This window comes from Bos indicus x Bos taurus, chromosome 2 (genome assembly GCF_003369695.1).
Source record: "Bos indicus x Bos taurus breed Angus x Brahman F1 hybrid chromosome 2, Bos_hybrid_MaternalHap_v2.0, whole genome shotgun sequence".
Taxonomy (NCBI): Eukaryota; Metazoa; Chordata; class Mammalia; order Artiodactyla; family Bovidae; genus Bos; species Bos indicus x Bos taurus.
Genome location: NC_040077.1, coordinates 109,474,413 through 109,492,337, shown reverse-complemented (window position 1 = coordinate 109,492,337; position 17,925 = coordinate 109,474,413). Strand labels below are relative to the sequence as shown.

The following is a 17,925-nucleotide window of genomic DNA, read 5'->3' as shown; positions in this document are numbered from 1 at the left end:
TGTGATTGTGGCTGAGCACCGAAGAATTGATGCTTGCTAACTGTGATGTTGGAGAAGACTCTTGAGAGTCCCTTGGATTGCAAGGAAATGAAACCAGTCCATCCTAAAGGAAATCAGTCCTGAATATTCGTTGGAAGGACTGATGCTGAAGCTCCAATACTTTGGCCATCTGATTCGAAGAGCTGGCTTATTGGAAAAAACTCTGATGCTGGGCAAGATTGAATGCAGATGAAGAAGGGAGCAACAGAGAATGAGATGGTTAGATGCCACCACTGACTCAAGAGGCATGAGTTTGAGCCAACTTTGGGAAATAGTGAAGGACAGGGAGCCCTGGAATGATGCAGTGCATGGGGTCGCAGAGAGTCGGACACGACTGAGTGACTGAACAACAACAACACTGAATTTTAAAATGGTGATTAAAAATCAGTTCAGTATGAAAAGTCTATGATAGATTTGGAAATTGCTTTATACAAGAGCTCCTTTGATGTCCTATCAGCTATCTGCCAGCCCTGGTTGTGGACTTTAAAAAAAACCTTTTAGCACGTGATTGCCTTTTTTTCTTCATCAGCTTTTGTGATGTGATATACCCGAGTGCCATGGTGGTGACACTTCTGAGGAGTGAGCTGCACTGGGCTTAAGGAATCATCATTCATTCATTTATTTGTTCAGCAGATTCTCCATAAGCACCTACTACACCTTTGACTTCTGTCTAAGGGCTGGGGGACTCTCAAAAATCAGAAAAAAAGATTGTTGTTTTCATGGAGCTTCTGTTCTAATGGTGGGAATATAAATGATACACAAGATAATGTAAAATTCTTACAAGAAAGAGGGGGAAAAAAGAGTATATCATAGTGTAAACAGAGGAAAGGGAAGGATTTTACTTTTCAGGGAGTGGTCAGGACCAAGGAGCTGAGATTTGAGCTGAGACCCAGGGGGCAAGGAAGAAGCCAGGGGACAGAATTCCAGGTACAGCTACCAAGTCTAAAGAATTTGAGTTGCATGTTTAAAGTTTTGCTAACAATGTGAGTTTTAAAATGACTTATTTTAAACCTTTTGGTCCTGGAGTCTGTTGGCATTTTCATTTCAGTTGTAAGAAACAGAAATTTCAGGTTTTTGTGGCACAGTATGCCATGTGTCCATATAGATTTAAATACTTTGGCAGGACCTACTTTTTTTTTTTTTTTAAGATTTTTGATGTAGACCATTTTCTCAAGTCTTTATTGAATTTGTTGCAATATTGCTTCTGTTTTTATGTTTTGTTCTGTTTTTTTTTTTGGTTTACGAGGCATGTAGGATCCTAGCTCCCCAACCAGGAATCAAGCCCGCATGCCCTGCATTGGAAGGCAAAGTCTTAAACACTAAACTGCCAGGCCAGAGAGGTCCCTGGCAGAACATACTTTTAAATGCGTTTCTCAAAGCGGGTGCCCATCTTTTGCTGAAATTTCAGTTTTCTGAAGTGAAATTTCAGAACAAAGAAGTGAATTTTACCTTATTTGTGACTTTGGAGTAAGGTATGTAAGGTGCCCAGTGGCAGTTACTCTGGCCTAGGCTTTCCATGGAATGGTTTACACCAAACGCCTAGTTCACACTGGAGGCATTTTTTGGCTTTGGGTTTAGTGTTGGCTGACCTTTTTGAATGATTTTATTAAGGTTCCTATAGACTTCATGTGAATGTCTAAACATCAGGTTGCCCTAAACGGTCTACTTTAAATCCTGGCATAAGCCATCAAGCATATTTTCTAAACTACTCAGGAATTTCACTCAGGAATTTTTAACCCACAAGAGGGAAGAATTATGTTTTGTGGAATTACTAGAATTTTCTTTGATGCTTGGAATATTGCCCTTCTTAAATGTCACATTCGCTTAATTCCTCTAGATAGTGTGAAAGCTTGTCTTTTCCCAGAGGAAGGTATGTGGTAGGTTAAGGAAGATCAAAATTTCTTTTATGATGTAACATGATATGATGCAGTAGTCCTTTGCTTCTGCTGTAATTTGGCTATGGTTTCTTGGGAACTTCACGCTGTCAAACTCCTGTCAGCTGAATGCAGGTTGACATCCCACTAGAAAATAATGATTACCCATTGTAGCACCTTCCACCAGTACCTGCTGTGCGATACAGAAAGTATTTCACGCCAGCGAAGCAAATGGATATTCATTAAATTTATCCACAGTGGCAAGAAATACAGGGGCCATTGCTTTTAGAGCAATGAGAAAACCGAAACAGAAACCATAATATATACTGCATTTAATTCCTTTGTTAGTCAGAAAATGTAACTTGGACTTTAGAAGCCATAGTTGTTGTCTGACCTGTGCGTGCATATGAGCTCGATTGTTCAGTTGTGTCTGATTCTTTGTGACCCCATGGACTATAGCCCACCAGGCTCCTCTGTCCGTGGGGTTCTACAGGCAGGAATACTGGAGAGAGTTGCCATTTTCTCCTCGACCTCCTCTCCTCCTCCTCTTCTCGACCCAGGCATCAAGCTCAAGTCTCTTATGCCTCCTGCATTGGCAGGCGGGTTCTTTACCACTAGCACGATCTGGGAGGCCTTGCATAAGTGTGTAAATCATGAGTGCAATCTCCTTAGATTAGTTAAGAGTATGCTTGAAGTCCCTAGAATTCTATGCAAAATCATTAGTGATAATCTTTCTAGGAAGAGGATATTTGCTCCCATCAAATTCTCTGTAGCAGGGCTTGGTAAACTGTAGCCTGAAAATCAAATTCAACTGCCCTTGTTTTTGCAAATCAATTTTCTTGGAACACAGTCATACCCATTTTTTAGGTATTGTCTGTGGTTGCTTTCAAGAGCCATGCAGAGTTGAACATTTGCCAGAGAGACTATATAGCCCATAAAGCCTAAAATATTGACTATCTATCTGACCCTTTACAGAGAAGCTTGTTGAACACTATTATCAAGGGTTAGTAAGTTAAGGATTATTGCATTTGAATTTTGCTTCTGTTAGTTCAACTATTAGCCATGTCACTAAATTATTTTTAAAATGTGAAAGGCATTCTAAACATGAGAACTTTGAAATAGCTAAGCATGCCAGACCCATTCTTTGATGAAGAAAGATAGAACCTTAGGCTTGTATATGAATATTAAGCAGGTTTTACAAAAAGAGCCAAAAATGTAAAGGGAGGACATTTATTATCCCTTTAAATATGCTTCAGTACTTGATTGATTTGTATTTAAAATTGTCTTAATTTTGCTTGTAAAAGTAAAATTGAAAGAAAAAAAAACCATAATTCTATAAAAGCTAATAAGGAAAAGGCCCATGAAATTAACTTGCTTCAGAGATAAAGTTTGCCATAGTTGCTTGCTTGAAGAAATCATCACCTGAAATCAAGATGGAAAAAGAAAGGTCATAAAAAACAGTGTCAAAGTAACAAAGCTTAGATTGGCAGAGCCCACATTTTAAATTTCCAGTCATACTGGCTGGTTATGGAGCTATAAAAACAAGAAGAGGGCAGGATGCTTACATTGCCATTCTCCTGAGGCTCGCATCCATATTTAACTTTCTGTAGTCTCTTCCTTCCCTCTTTAATTCCATGCCCCTTCCCTCAACTATCCAGGGAGGTATCACAATGAATCAGAATATTTCTTTTTTTCCTTCTTCTAGAGCATGTAAGTAAAACTGGACACAATAAGTATTTCTTGAATAATTGTGTGGCTCCACAGTCCTTCCCAACAGATGTCACCACCTCTATATGACGCATAGCCCTTCCCACTTGTTCAGAGTATTTTTAAATTGTAGCAAAGATTATTGAATTAAACTAGCTACATTGAGATGCTCCATTACAGGGCTTAATGGTAATGAATCTGTATGTGAAAAGCTGGCTAATACAGGCTTAGCCCAGAAAAGCCTGTATTAATTTACAGGCTTAAAATAACATTGTAGGTGGAGGGACAGAAGATGCATTAGAGGACCTTGTTCCAGCCAGTCATTCATGACTCCTCAAACAGCTATTGAGCTTGCTCTGAACTAGGGATCATAGGAGACACCAGGAAATGATGAAGACATCAATTCTGCTATCATACAAACTGTAAGAGAAACAATTATCAAATATATGTTTGGTTCAGTTCAGTCGCTCAGTCGTGTCCAACTCTTTGCGATTCCATGAACTGCAGCACACCAGGCCTCCCTGTCCATCACCAACTCCCAGAGTCCACCCAAACTCATGTCCGTTGAGTCGGTGATGCCATCCAACCCATCTCATTCTCTGTCATCCCCTTCTCCTCCTGCCCTCAATCTTTCCCAGCATCAGGGAATTTTCCATTGAGTCAGCTCTTCACATCAGGTGGCCAAAGTATTGGAGTTTCAGCTTCAACATCAGTCCTTCCAGTGAACACCCAGGACTGACCTCCTTTAGGATGGACTGGTTTGATCTCCTTGCAGTCCAAGGGACTCTAAAGAGTCTTCTCCAACACCACAGTTCAAAAGCATCAATTCTTCAGCTCTCAGCTTTCTCTATAGTCCAACTCTCACATCCATACATGACCACTGGAAAAACCATAGCCTTGACTATATGAACCTTTGTTGACAAAGTAATGTCTCTGCTTTTTAATATGCTGTGTAGGTTGGTCATAACTTTTCTTCCAAGGAGTAAGTGTCTTTTAATTTCATGGCTGCAATCACCATCTGCAGTGATTTTGGAGCTCAGAAAAATAAAGTCAGCCACTGTTTCCACTGTCTCCCCATCTATTTGCCATGAAGTGATGGGACCAGATGCCATGATCTTAGTTTTCTGAATGTTGAGTTTTAAGCCAAATTTTTCGGTCTCCTCTTCACTTCCATCAAGAGGCTCTTTAGTTCTTCTTCATTTTCTGCAATAAGGGTGGTGTCATCTGCATTTCTGAAAGTGAAAGGGAAGTTGCTCAGTCATGTATGACTCTTTGCAACCCCGTGGACTATAGCTCACCAGGCTCCTCCATCCATGGGATTCTCCAGGCAAGAATACTGGAGTGAGTTGCCATTTCCTTCTCCAAGGGTTATTCCCGACCCAGGGATTGAACCCAGGTCTCCCGCATTGCAGGCAGACGCTTTAACCTCTGAGCCACCAGGGAAGCCCTCTGCATTTCTGAGGTTATTGATATTTCTCCCGGCAATCTTGATTCCAGCTTGTGCTTCTTCCAGCCCAGCATTTCTCATGATGTACTCTGCATAGAAGTTAAATAAGCAGGGTGACAATATACAGCCTTGACATACTCCTTTTCCTATTTGGAACCAGTCTGTTGTTCCATGTCCAGTTCTAACTGTTGCTTCCTGACCTGCATACAGATTTCTCAAGAGGCAGGTCAGGTGGTCTGGTATTCCCATCTCTTTCAGAATTCTCCACAGTTTGTTGTGATCCACACAGTCAAAGGCGTTGGCATAGTCAATAAAGCAGAAATAGATGTTTTTCTGGAACTCGCTTGCTTTTTCCATGATCCAGCGGATGTTGGCAATTTGATCTCTGATTCCTCTGCCTTTTCTAAAACCGCTTGAACAAGACCTTTTTATCCTTTCATGTTCCAAAGAGAACCAGAAAGATTGATAGCTGCCCTGAAATAGGAAATAATATAAGCAGGATAACTGCCAGTCCTACATTCAGACCAGTAGTGGGGCAGTTTGGGAAGACATAAAATGCTATAATTCACAATGACCTACAGCTCCCTGATATTGGTGTGTGTTTAGATATGACATCAATATAGAAACTAGAAAATTAAGTAGTATGATTATCTCTCTTAGTTATAAATCTCATATATAATTGGAGACATTAAGAGGTTGGCATATTTCTGATGAGAAAGGCAATCATTCATCGGAAATTCAATTATTCCTAAATATCTAGATATGCTCTTACCAAACCGAACATGTGCCTTCTTGCCTGACCCACAGCAAAGCAAATCTACTGACACAAATTTGTGGTGAAAGAAAGTACAGCATTTATAACCAGGCACCAAGTGAGCAGAATGGAGAGCTAACAGTCAAAAACACTGAGGGAAGAGTTTCTCAAGACAGTGTAAGGGAGAGGGTCTTGGGGTATGTGATCAGCTCATGCTCAGTTCTCTGATTGGTTGATGGTGAGGTAACAGGGTAATGTATCCAGAATCTCAGTCATCGATCTTCTGGTTCCAGCTGGTCTGAGGTCTAGTGCTTATGGTCACCATGCAGATAACTTTTTCTACATGATGAGGGTTTGTATCTGCAGAACTCAAGGATACGGTTTAGGAAAGTATTCCACTTTTGAGGAGGAACACATGAAGAGATGGAATGAAGAGATGGAGCCAAAGCAACCACACACCCAGTTGTGGATGTGACTAGTGATGGAAGTAAAGTCCAATGTTATAAAGAGCAATACTGCATAGGAACCTGGAGTGTTAGGTCCATAAATCAAGGGAGATTGAAGTGGTCAAACAGGAGATGGCAAGAGTGAACATTGACATTTTAGGAATCAGTGAACTAAAATGGACTGGGATAGGTGAATTTAATTCAGATGACCATCATATCTACTATGGGCAAGAATCCCTTAGAAGAAATGGAGTAGCCATTATAGTCAACAAAAGAGTCTGAAATGCAGTACTTGGATGCAATCTGAAAAACAACAGAATTATCTGTTTCCAAGATAAACCATTCAATATCACAGTAGTCCAAGTCTATGCCGCATCCAGTAACACTGAAGAAGCTGAAGTTGAACAGTTCTATGAAGACCTACAAGACCTTTTAGAACTAACACCAAAAAAAATGTCCTTTTCATTATAGGGGACTAGAATGCAAAAGTAGGAAGTCAAGAAACACCTGGAGTAACAGGCAAATTTGGCATTGGAATACGGAATGAAGCAGGGCAAAGGCTAATAGAGTTCTACCAAGAGAACACACTGGTCATAGCAAACACCCTCTTCCAACAACACAAGAGAAGACTCTATACATGGACATCACCAGATGGTCAACATCAAAATCAGATTGATTATATTCTTTGCAGCCAAATATGGAGAAGCTCTATACAGTCAGCAAAAACAAGACCGGGAACTGACTGTGGCTCAGATTATGAGCTCCTTATTGGCAATTTCAGACTTAAAATGAAGAAAGTAGGGACAGCCACTAGACCATTCATGTATGACCTAAACCAAAATCTGTTATGATTATACAGTAGAAGTGAGAAATAGATTCCAGGGATTAGATCTGATAGAGTGCCTTTAGAACTATGGACTAAGGTTTGTGATATTGTACAGGAGGCAGGGATCAAGACCATCCCCAAGAAAAAGAAATGCAAAAAGACACAATGGTTGTCTGAGAAGGCCTTACAAATAGCTGTGAAAAGAAGAGAAGCAAAAGGCAAAGGAGAAAAGGAAAGATATACCAGTGTGAATGCAAAGTTCCAAAGAATAGCAAAGAGAGATAAGTAAGCCTTCCCCAGTGATCAATCCAAAGACAGAGGAAATCAATAGAATGGGAAAGACTAGAGATCTCTTCAAGAAAATTAGAGATACCAAGGGAACATTTCATGCAAAGATGGGCACAATAAAGGACAGAAATATTATGGACATAAGAGAAACAGAAGATATTAAGAAGAGGTGGCAAGAATACACAGAAGAACTATACAGAAAAGATCTTCACAACCCAGATAATCACAGTGGTGTGATCACTCACCCAGAGCCAGACATCCTGGAATGTGAAGTCAAGCAGGCCTTAGGGAGCATCACTACGAACAAAGCTAGTAGAGGTGATGGAATTCCAGTTGAGCTGTTTCAGATCCTAAAGGATGATGCTATGAAAGTGCTGCACTCAATATTCCAGCAAATTTGGAAAACTCATCAGTGGCCACAGAACTGGAAAAGGTCAGTTTTCATTCCAATCCCAAAGAAAGCTCGAACGACCGCACAATTGCACATATCTCACAAACTAGTGCCCATTATTGGTGGCTTAGATGGTAAAAGCATCTGCATACACTGTGGAAGACCCAGGTTCAATTCCTGGATCGGGAAGATCCCCTGAAGAAGGAAATGGCAACCCACTCCAGTACTCTTGCCTGGAAAATCCCATGCATGGAGGAGCTTGGTAGGCTACAGTCCATGGGGTTGCAAAGAGTTGGACACAACTGAGCGACTTCACTTCCACTTTCACACGCTAGCAAAGTAATGCTCAAAATTCTCCCAGCCAGGCTTCAACAGTACCTGATCTGTGAACTTCCAGATGTTCATGCTGGATTTAGAAAAGGCAGAGGAACCAGAGATCAAATTGCCAACATCCATTGGATCATTGAAAAAAGAAAGAGATGTTCCAACAAACATCTATTTCTGCTTTATTGACTATGCCAAAGCCTTTGACTGTGTGGATCACAACAAACTGTGGAAAATTCTTCAAAAGATTTGAATACCAGACCACCTGACCTGACTCGTGAGAAATCTGTGTGGAGGTCAGGAAACAACAATTAGAACTGGACATGGAACAACAGACTGGTTCCAAATAGGAAAAGGACTATGTGAAGGTATATTGTCACCCTGCTTATTTAACTTTTATGCAGAGTACATCATGAGAAACCATGGGCTAGAAGAAGCACAAGCTGGAATCAAGATTGCCGGGAGAAATATCAATAACCTCAGATATGCAGATGACATCACCCTTATGGCAGAAAGTGAAGAAGAACTGAAGAGCCTCTTGATGGAAGTGAAAGAGGAGAGTGAAAAAGTTGGCTTAAAACTCAACATTCAGAAAACTAAGATCATGGCATCTGGTTCCATCACTTCATCACAAATAGATGGGGAAAAAATGACGGACTTTATTTTTTGGGGCTCCAAAATCACTGCAGATGGTGACTGCAGCCATGAAATTAAAAGACACTTGCTTCTTAGAAGGAAAGTTATGACCAACCTAGACAGCATATTAAAAAGCAGAGACATTACTTTGCCAACAAAAGTCCATCCTGTCAAAGCTATGGCTTTTCCATTATGGCATTTTTCATGAGCCATCACATCACGTGACATGTGAGAGTCGTACCATAAAGAAAGCTGAGTGCCGAAGAAGTGATGCTTTTGAACTGTGGTGTTGGAGAAGACTCTTGAGAGTCCCTTGGACTGCAAGGAGATCCAACCAGTCCATCCTAAAGGAAATCATCCCTGAATATTCATTGGAAGGACTGATGCTGAAGCTGAAACTCCAGTACTTTGGCCCTCTGATGCGAAGAACAGACTCATTTGAAAAGATGATGATACAGGGAAAGATTGAAGGTGGGAGGAAAGGGGGATGACAGAAGATGAGATGGTTGAATGGCATCACCGGCTCAGTGGACATGAGTTTGAGTAAACTCTGGAAGTTGGTGATGGACAGGGAGGCCTGGCGTGCTGCAGTCCATGGGGTCGCAAAGACTCAGACACGACTGAGCGACTAAACTGAACTGAGGAGGAACTAAATGTCCTTGACTTTTTTTTATGGCCAAATGATTATTATTTTCTCTTGCTTGACTGTTTTCCTTTGTTTCTGTGCGTTCTCTCTTCTCTGATTAGATTTGCTCTTTGGAACTTGAGGAAGGCCCAGGAGGCTGGCTAAAACTTTCCTATAAACTGCATGCAGGGGCCACAGGGATCGGTCCATAGTTCCTGCTCGGTTTTAGTACTTATAGAAAAAAAAGACAAGATAATGTAAACTTTAACTATGTAAAAATGTAAGTGTTTTCCCTTCTGGATGCCTTGTGTTTATTGAGAGTACTCTTCATGTTGCTAAGGATGCCTATTTTTTACTCTTTAGTCATCTCTATAGATAATTATTTTAAGATGCTGCTGTTAAGGATGACTGTTTGACCCAGATTGACTTTTGGCTGTATTAAAGTCCATGCTTTTTTCTCATTTTCTTGAGAATAACGTGCCTTCCTTTCTGAGGAAGAGATGATCTTTCCTTATATATGAAAACACACATGATGTATTTCCCATCTTTTAGTTGGCAAGAATTTTCAAAAAAAGAGAAAACACAGATATAATACAACATCATCATTTTTTTAATTTATAAAATCCTTTTCCAGGTGTCTTTTCCCAAGCTTATGTAGGCCAACAATCATATTGGGTGCACATTTCTTTTATTTCATTCCCCTCACCTTAAATCTCCAGTTACAGTCCAAGTTTCAAACTGCTACTATGCCACCATGGAGCCACCACTCCTTGTGGCAACAAAACATGAAATAAATGCAGTACAAATTTACCAAACCATTCTTGGAGGCAGCGTTGAACTTTTGAGCTTGCTAACTAGTTCTCTGTCTTCCTTTGAGCACCTTTCCAGGGTAGATTCTTTAAGAATCACTGCCCAAAGGAAGAAGGCTGTTCCGGACTGTATCTTGCTTTCATGCCAGCCCTCCATGTTGAAACCCTGCAGCATCTTTGTTTTTTTTCTTTCACGTGGCAGTGTTATATCTCTGAGTCCTGTGACCATTTAGTTTTCTGCTCCATTTCTTCTCTGTTTAGACACCGCCATGTCCCGTCCTACATACTAATTACTGACTTTTTGCTTCTGCAGTGCTTGATTCATTGTGTCACATTTTCCCATGTGAAAGTGGACTAGGAACCTTGGCAAGGACGTTAATGGATTTAAGAGTCACTCCTGTTTAACCCTGAAAGTCACAGCAAAATACGAACCAGTGGCTTGACCCATTTTAGGAACCAAGCTGTGGTCAACTTTCGCCGCAGACTAGCAGATGGCAAGAAACATCTCAGAATTTGAACAAAATTGAAGATACTTGGTCCTTTTTCCTGTCTTTGCCTTTCAAACTTTGGTGGAAGCTCCTAGTTTTGTTGTTATTTTATCAACAAATGTGGAAATAACCCCACTGTGTGGGAGTTAGTACTTTGGGATTTTAGTGGAACTCTGTTACTAATTAGATTGCAGGAACTTTCAGTATTATCAGCTCCACTTTCTGGCTCTCAATTTCCTCATCTATAAAATGAAACTATTTAGCCAAATGATCTTTAACATCTTATCTGGACCTAAGTGTCTTTTATTTCAAATAGCTCTAATCATGTTATTAAAAAAAAAAAAAACAAAAAACATTAATACTCACTCTACTAAGGACCAAAGAGATAAATTTAAAATCTAAATGAGAAATAAATCTGTGCATTTTTTTCTGAGGACTTCTGTGGGGGCAGTCTTGTCCTTTAACACAAATTTTACAGCACTGTTTTTCCTTTAAGGTTCTTAGGATGGGAATCAAGTCTTAACACTGAGAGAGAGAGGCTGTCAGTAATTAGTCTCCAAGGGAAATTGGGAGGTCCTGCCTACCCTGTTACAGTCTTCAGTTAAGTTGTATGAGAAGAAAAGGAGATGAATTACCTTTGTTCAATATTACTACCAAAATCCTTTAGCCATTTGTCACTGTGAACTCAGTAATACTGGGTATGACTCCTCCTTCATAAAGTTACCTCTTCCAATTCTCTGGCAATGGCTAGTCTGGGACAGTATATTCCATTATGATTGACTAGATAAGGAAGCCTGCCAGTTACTTCCTTTTAGCTTTCTTTTCCTGAGTAACAAGGACAGATTTCCCTGAAAGCAATGATTATAAGTAAATTAGCAGTAGAATAGAAACAATAAGCAAGAAGTCTCAATTTTTCATTGATACTTACTTCAGCTCTTTTCCTTGAAGACCAAAATGGGAAAGAGGGAAGCAAAAAGAGAACTTCCCAGTTGTTGCAGTGAATCAATATTTTTCATTAGAGTGTGGCAGGCATCTTTTAGACCTTTAGAATCAGGTCAGATCAGGAAAATCCCCTCTTTTCTCTCCCATCCTGATTCTTCCCCCTGAAGGCAGCTTGTTTCATAACATCTTGGCCTAGAGACTAATCTACAGTAAGAATCGAGAGGGTTCTGTGCTCTTATTTATTGTTACTATTTTTAAACTAAGTACTATGTTGTTTGCAATCAGTTCTATTTCAAAAGAATCATGACCACCAGATATATTTTGGACACCTTTGATGTCAGTAGAAATGAGAAGGGCCTGGTGTAGCCCTGGTCAGCTGAAAATCAGGCCGTGGAGATTTGGGCACCTTTGCACAATCCTGCCATGGAGTTGAGATTTCTCAACAACTGTACCTTTGACTTCTCTGCAGCCAGGCTAAACCAGTTCCTACTAATTACCCACAAATAGCTTAACTCTCAACTGCCGTGTCGGACGGAAGAGGGATATCTATGCCATTCAGTTAATTTTATTCCATGTTGATAACACACTGTACTTAGGAATCATCATTTGTCTTCAAAAATGGTATATAACTAGTAGTTTACCAGAGTCCCACAACAGCCCTGGGAACTAGAAACACAATTGTGTACACTCTTTCAAATGATAAGAGTAAGGCTAGACAAGTTATGAGAAGAATAGCCAGGTCACTTCATAGAGAAAGCCGTTTGGAGCCTATTTGATATAGAGTTACTTCACATCTCTGGTCAGTGCTGCGTTTGTACAGAAAAGAGAATGACACTCACGCAGACAGCCTTCTGTCATATTGCTCTTTTAAATGATTTTTGCTGGCTTAATTTGCTTTTGGCTTTCTTTGCTAAATGGGCTCATCTTATTTCTTATAGCTGCAGAAAAGAATATAAGTTCTGAGAGATTCCAAAAGGCTCGTTTTAGTTCTTGGTTTGATAGTATGTTTTGTTTTCTTTTTTCCTCCAGGCCCACCATCTGCTCCTCTCAACTTGATTTCAAATGTCAATGAGACTTCTGTGAACCTGGAATGGAGCAGTCCTCAGAACACGGGTGGCCGCCAGGACATTTCCTACAATGTCGTGTGCAAGAAGTGTGGAGCAGGTGACTCCAGCAAGTGCCGACCCTGTGGAAGTGGGGTCCACTACACTCCACAGCAGAACGGCCTGAAGACCACCAAGGTCTCCATCACAGACCTCCTGGCTCATACCAACTACACATTTGAAATCTGGGCAGTGAATGGTGTGTCCAAGTATAACCCTAGCCCAGACCAATCCGTGTCCGTCACTGTGACCACCAACCAAGCAGGTAGGAGTCACATCCACTTTATTGTAGGATCTAAATGTGTACAGAGAAAGAGCTTATGTTGAGATCTGTGCTTGTTGCTTAAGTTCTGCCCTTGAAGAAGAACTACAGGGATCTAATCGTAAATGTGTGAGTTGTGTTATAATATAAACAATACTTAGAAGGATGTTTATTCATTCAGCAGATTTTTTTTTGGGTACCAACTGTATAGCATGCATTGTACTAGGTGATGGAGATTACATGAAGTCTAGGACACTGGTTGAAAACAGATGACGGTGAATTGGGTCACTCTATGCTGGACTTCTCATGTAAGGGATGTGTCTTGGCCTTTTTAATCACAAGGTCATGGTTGGATATCAGTGCATTTACAGATTATTTAGGAATACAAAATTGATTTTTAGCAATGCAGAGCACTACACTTGTATTTTTCAACAAAAACATTAGCAGCTGTAGTTTTGATTTTTTTTTTTAATATCCACATAGGTCTTTGTTAGAATTACCCTATAAGCCTGTGAACAAGGAATGGTTTTAAAGGGGAGCTTGATCTGTGTGGTTGACAAAATTTTCCTTCAAATACATCCTACTTTTGGAGCCACTTTCATAGTTACATTCACACTGGACAGGTGGGAGAGGAGAGTTAATTTGCCTCATTTCCTGCACACTTTCTCTTCTAATGCAGATGACTAGAAAGTAGATTCTGTTCCTGGGGTGTTTCTGCTGAGTTCATTTCAGAACTGTTATCCAGTCTTGAATATCAGATTTTCCAAAGTGTGAATGAGAATCTAGATTTCTAGGCTCTGCCCCTGACCCACTTACTCCCATTCTTCTCCTAAAGCAGTCTCCATACTTTCTCATACTAATTTTCCATTCTGGATTTCTACCACATGTTTCACATCGCCAGCTCCCTGTTATTTAATTTTGGGGATTTAAAGGGGTGGAGGAAGAGAGGACCATGGTTTATCCTTTTATGAAGCTATTAAGAACAACACACTTTACTGGGAAAGGATTATAAATTGCTAAGAACCCTATTGCCTCTTGCTGCACTTCTCTCTGAAATGAATGTTTCAGTAAGTGCACTCAATAGTTAAGTAAAATATATCTGTACTAATTGATTCTATAGTGAGAACTATTCCAGTATTCCAATATAAAGCCATTCTTTTCTCACTTTCCCCTGAACTCTCTAGAATAAATAAAAAGTTAAGAATGGGGCGGGAAGCGGGGAGCGGGATTTTGAACTGGCTCTGGAATGGCAGACCTTCCCGGAAGGCAGTTTCAGTTACACAAATGTGACCAGTCTTTTAATATATGTGGTGTGAACAGGTCCTCTGGTTATGTGTTTGCCTTTTATTTCTGCACTTTTAGGATGTGAACACTGTATGGTCACCAGTTTTATTTCTTTACAGTGGGTAGTATGATTTAGGAGGTTTTGATAGCGTCATAAGGACTCTGAACGGCAGCCTTTTGTTAGTTGTCTTTTGGAAGAAGGCAATGGAAACATTGCCCATAGACCCTCAGAAACCTAGGATGTCTAATGTCTGTGTTCCAGGGAGCCTGGAAGGTGGTCTGCGAACCCCTGGAGAATCTGGTTTATGGTTCAATCAGTATGTTCTGCCCCCCTATACCTTTCCGGCTTCCCGCCAGTACATCTCGACTTTGTGTTCTTAACGGGATTAATTCTAGGAAGGAACTTTTTGAAGCCTCAGCTGTACAAGGTGAAATCATTCTGTTTGGTGGAGGGCAGCCTTTGGGAGATGTGCTGAGGACAGGCTTGGCTCCCACAGATTTTGTGGGGAGACTTCTCTGTCTGTGTACCTAAGGATTCGAGCCAAGGGATTACGTCAACCCCTACCAAGCCAGGAGGCACAGAGCACAGAAGGAAGACCAGCCAAAAGTCCTCCAAAAGAAGAAAGTGTGCAGAAATGTTATGTGAGGGAAGGAAACAAAGTCAGAGTTTTATTAAAAATGTAGGTGTAATTCTTTTAGATCTCGGAAAGAGGTGAACAGGGAATTCCTCTGACACAATGAGATTTTCTCTGCCACGGCAAGCAGTCCTGCCAGGAGGTTTGCTGAATAGGACAAAATTCTAGCTACTTGTTTTAATTTTCGTGAAGGGTAATGGTGGGAAGAAGTTCAAAATTAAAAAGAAATTTTTCATTAAGGAGACCTCCTATGTGGCCGGCCAGAGAGCTTCTACTTAGCAGAGAGTTGTCAGTGTGCACGGCATTGCCTCATTATGCTGCCGCTATCTGGCGTTTACTAATTCAGAATCATGGGGATGGTTTATTTTTGATTAACAAACCCTTTCTTCATAGTAGTGCAGATTAATAATGTAGGTCAAAAATTCCGGGTGAGTGTAGCAGCCATAAACTCTATCAAAGTTCCCCTATGCATATTTACTTACTCACAATTATATTCTAATTGCTGTCATTCTGATCATTTCATTAAATTAGATTCCTTAGGGACCTCTATAGGCAGTGATGTCTCACTCTATAAGGAATACATAGAATAAATGCATGTTAGCTTTAACCACCTAGAGTCCACCTAGTTTCATGGATTCTGCAATTTTTGTCCTGTTTTCACAGGGTTCTTTCTCTCACTGGTAACATATTTAGAAACAAACATAAAACCTAGAATTCCTGGTTTTATCATCACCATCACTGAGATTGTCACAGTTGAACAGCACTGTGAAGGTGAAATTCACCTAAGCTCGTGTCAGAGCCAGTGCTTGAATCCAGGGAGAATCATGCTCCCAAAAGGAAAAAGTTGCTTTCTTTAAAATTAATAGATAACTAGTGGCTTTTGTGAGACCAGATTCTGAGTATCTGAGCGTAGAGATGGCAGTCTAATTGGGCTTTGATCTTGTAGTTGTGAATGTGGTGTAGTTGTGAAAGTAACTGGGATATAGAGTGTGAATGGATCGGTGTTCTCATGTGGTTATTTTAAGGCATCCTAACCTCAGTCTTACAGTTGGTGTCTTAAGGGGCTAATTGCACCTTTTTCCTCACCTCCTGAGTTCAAACCCAATTGAAATAAAAAGCAGGACAAGACAAAGGGAACTCAAAAGTGCCAGCTTTATTGCTGATGAGCTGATGAAAGGATATGAGCTTTGTATCTGTGGCCAAAAGGACTGACTCTGGTGACACTTACCCTGTGTCACCCAGGGACAGGGTAGCCCAGCTGGCTGACTGCCGGCTCCCTGCCAGGACAAAGCCTACTCTGCTCAGGTCACCCAAACGGATGCTCTCCCAGGAGGCAGATCAGACAGCAGCAAGGGTTGACCTGAGGACATAAGACTGCTCCCAAATTCTCTTCCTCCGTTACTCCACCCCCTGCCTCATGCCAAGAAGATAAAGGAAGGTTGAGAAGAGGAGCGGGAATGTGGCTGCCGCTGAAGTGGTCCTGTAGGTAAAGATCACACAAGGAAAATGGACATTCTCCCTACACTCCATTGCAGTCCAAAAGGAACAAAATGAGATTTCCCTTGAAAACTCATGTTTTCCTTCCTGCATCTTGCATCCTCTGGTAACTGTTCCGTCTTTTGTTTAGGAAGAGATGGTTTCAATGCTTATGAAAAATGTATAGGCTGACTGCCGGCCGATTTGTTTTCTAGATGACTTTCCTTCAGTTTACTTTTCCTTAAGTGGACCATCTCAGGGAAATGAATACAGAATGTGTCCCCAGGAGAGAGAAATGCTGTATAAATGAAACAAGGTTTTCCTGACCAAGCAACAAAAATGTGGATGTTTTTGCTAAAACTTCCTTAATGGCAGCCAGCAGTAGACCTGAATATTACCACCAAACCAGTTTCCACTCTGTACCCCTTAAACCCCCACCAGTCCCCCGGCTCTGGGGCTGGACTATGCTCTAGGTTGTTTTGTTTAAGTTCTGGTGAAGCTCTGTGGCTCATATTCTCTACTAACCCCACAGTGTATCCAAGACACCTATACTTTTGACTTGTACTTTGCATATGCTGCTATTCTAGACACCCTTTACAAGGAAATAGATCTGACAACCTCTCTAAGACGTAACTGTCCTGTCCTGGTGACAAAACATCTCTCAATACTGGATTTGGATGAATTCCGATACTCAGTAGATCGCATAATCATTTGAACCTAGCTAATCTCTAAGATCCTTTCTAATTCTAAAATTCTGTGATTCCAAAAATAGTAGCCATAAGCAATGGGCTTGAATAAAGAAAGTTTAGTTTCCCTATGATGTTTCGAAACTGGCTCTTAAGGCCATTCCAAGAGAGGGAAAGCATTCCAAAAGTGCCTCAGCTGAATTGTCAGAATGCATCTCAATCTTGCCTCTCCTCAGTCCTTCCAGGCTGTCTGTGCCGCAGGTATCGGTGTTCCACATCCCTCCCCCAGACATTTGGCAATGTCAGGACACATTTTTCAGTTGTCAAAGCTAGGAGGAGGGAGAGGGCTATTGCACCTACCACATGAAGTCCAGGGATGCTACTAAACATCCTATAATGCAAAGGATACCGCCCTCCCCCCAACAAAGAATTATCTGGTCTGAACAGTCCATGGTGCCAAGACTGAGAAACTCTGGTCTAGTGGTATATTTGAGAAACAGATTTCATGACTACATAGCAAGGTCTACCTTTCAGCATTCCATCGCCGACCTGTCTTTGCTGGGTTCCATCACTCTGTGCTGGGAATGCAGGGCTCTCAGCGCTGTTGTCAGAGGATAGACCGTTATAAAAGGCCCTTCGGGGGCCTCCTGTAGAGAATCCTAGGGGCTTCGCCGTCAGATGAATTGGTGCTGCTTGTAAGACTGGCCTTGTTCTCTAGGATGGACAGTTTTCTTATGAAAACTGTAAGAAAATACCACATCGATGATAAAGTGGCAGGAACCTCATTGTAATGCCAGTACACAGCACGCATATGAGTGCACAGCACAGATAGTCAGCACCCATCTGTTGATTAACACGTTTATTTACAGTAAAAACAACCAGT

General features: G+C 41.0%; 1 protein-coding gene across 2 annotated transcripts in view; it reads left to right on the top strand.

Annotated features, from left to right (window-relative positions):
* Nucleotides 1–17,925, top strand: part of EPHA4 (EPH receptor A4) — a 161,942-nt gene that overhangs the window by 76,587 nt on the left and 67,430 nt on the right. For both annotated transcript variants that reach the window (XM_027514515.1, XM_027514522.1), the window contains exon 5: nt 12,626–12,964. In XM_027514515.1, coding sequence (XP_027370316.1) covers nt 12,626–12,964 — 339 coding nt within the window. The remainder of the gene's footprint in view (nt 1–12,625; nt 12,965–17,925) is intronic.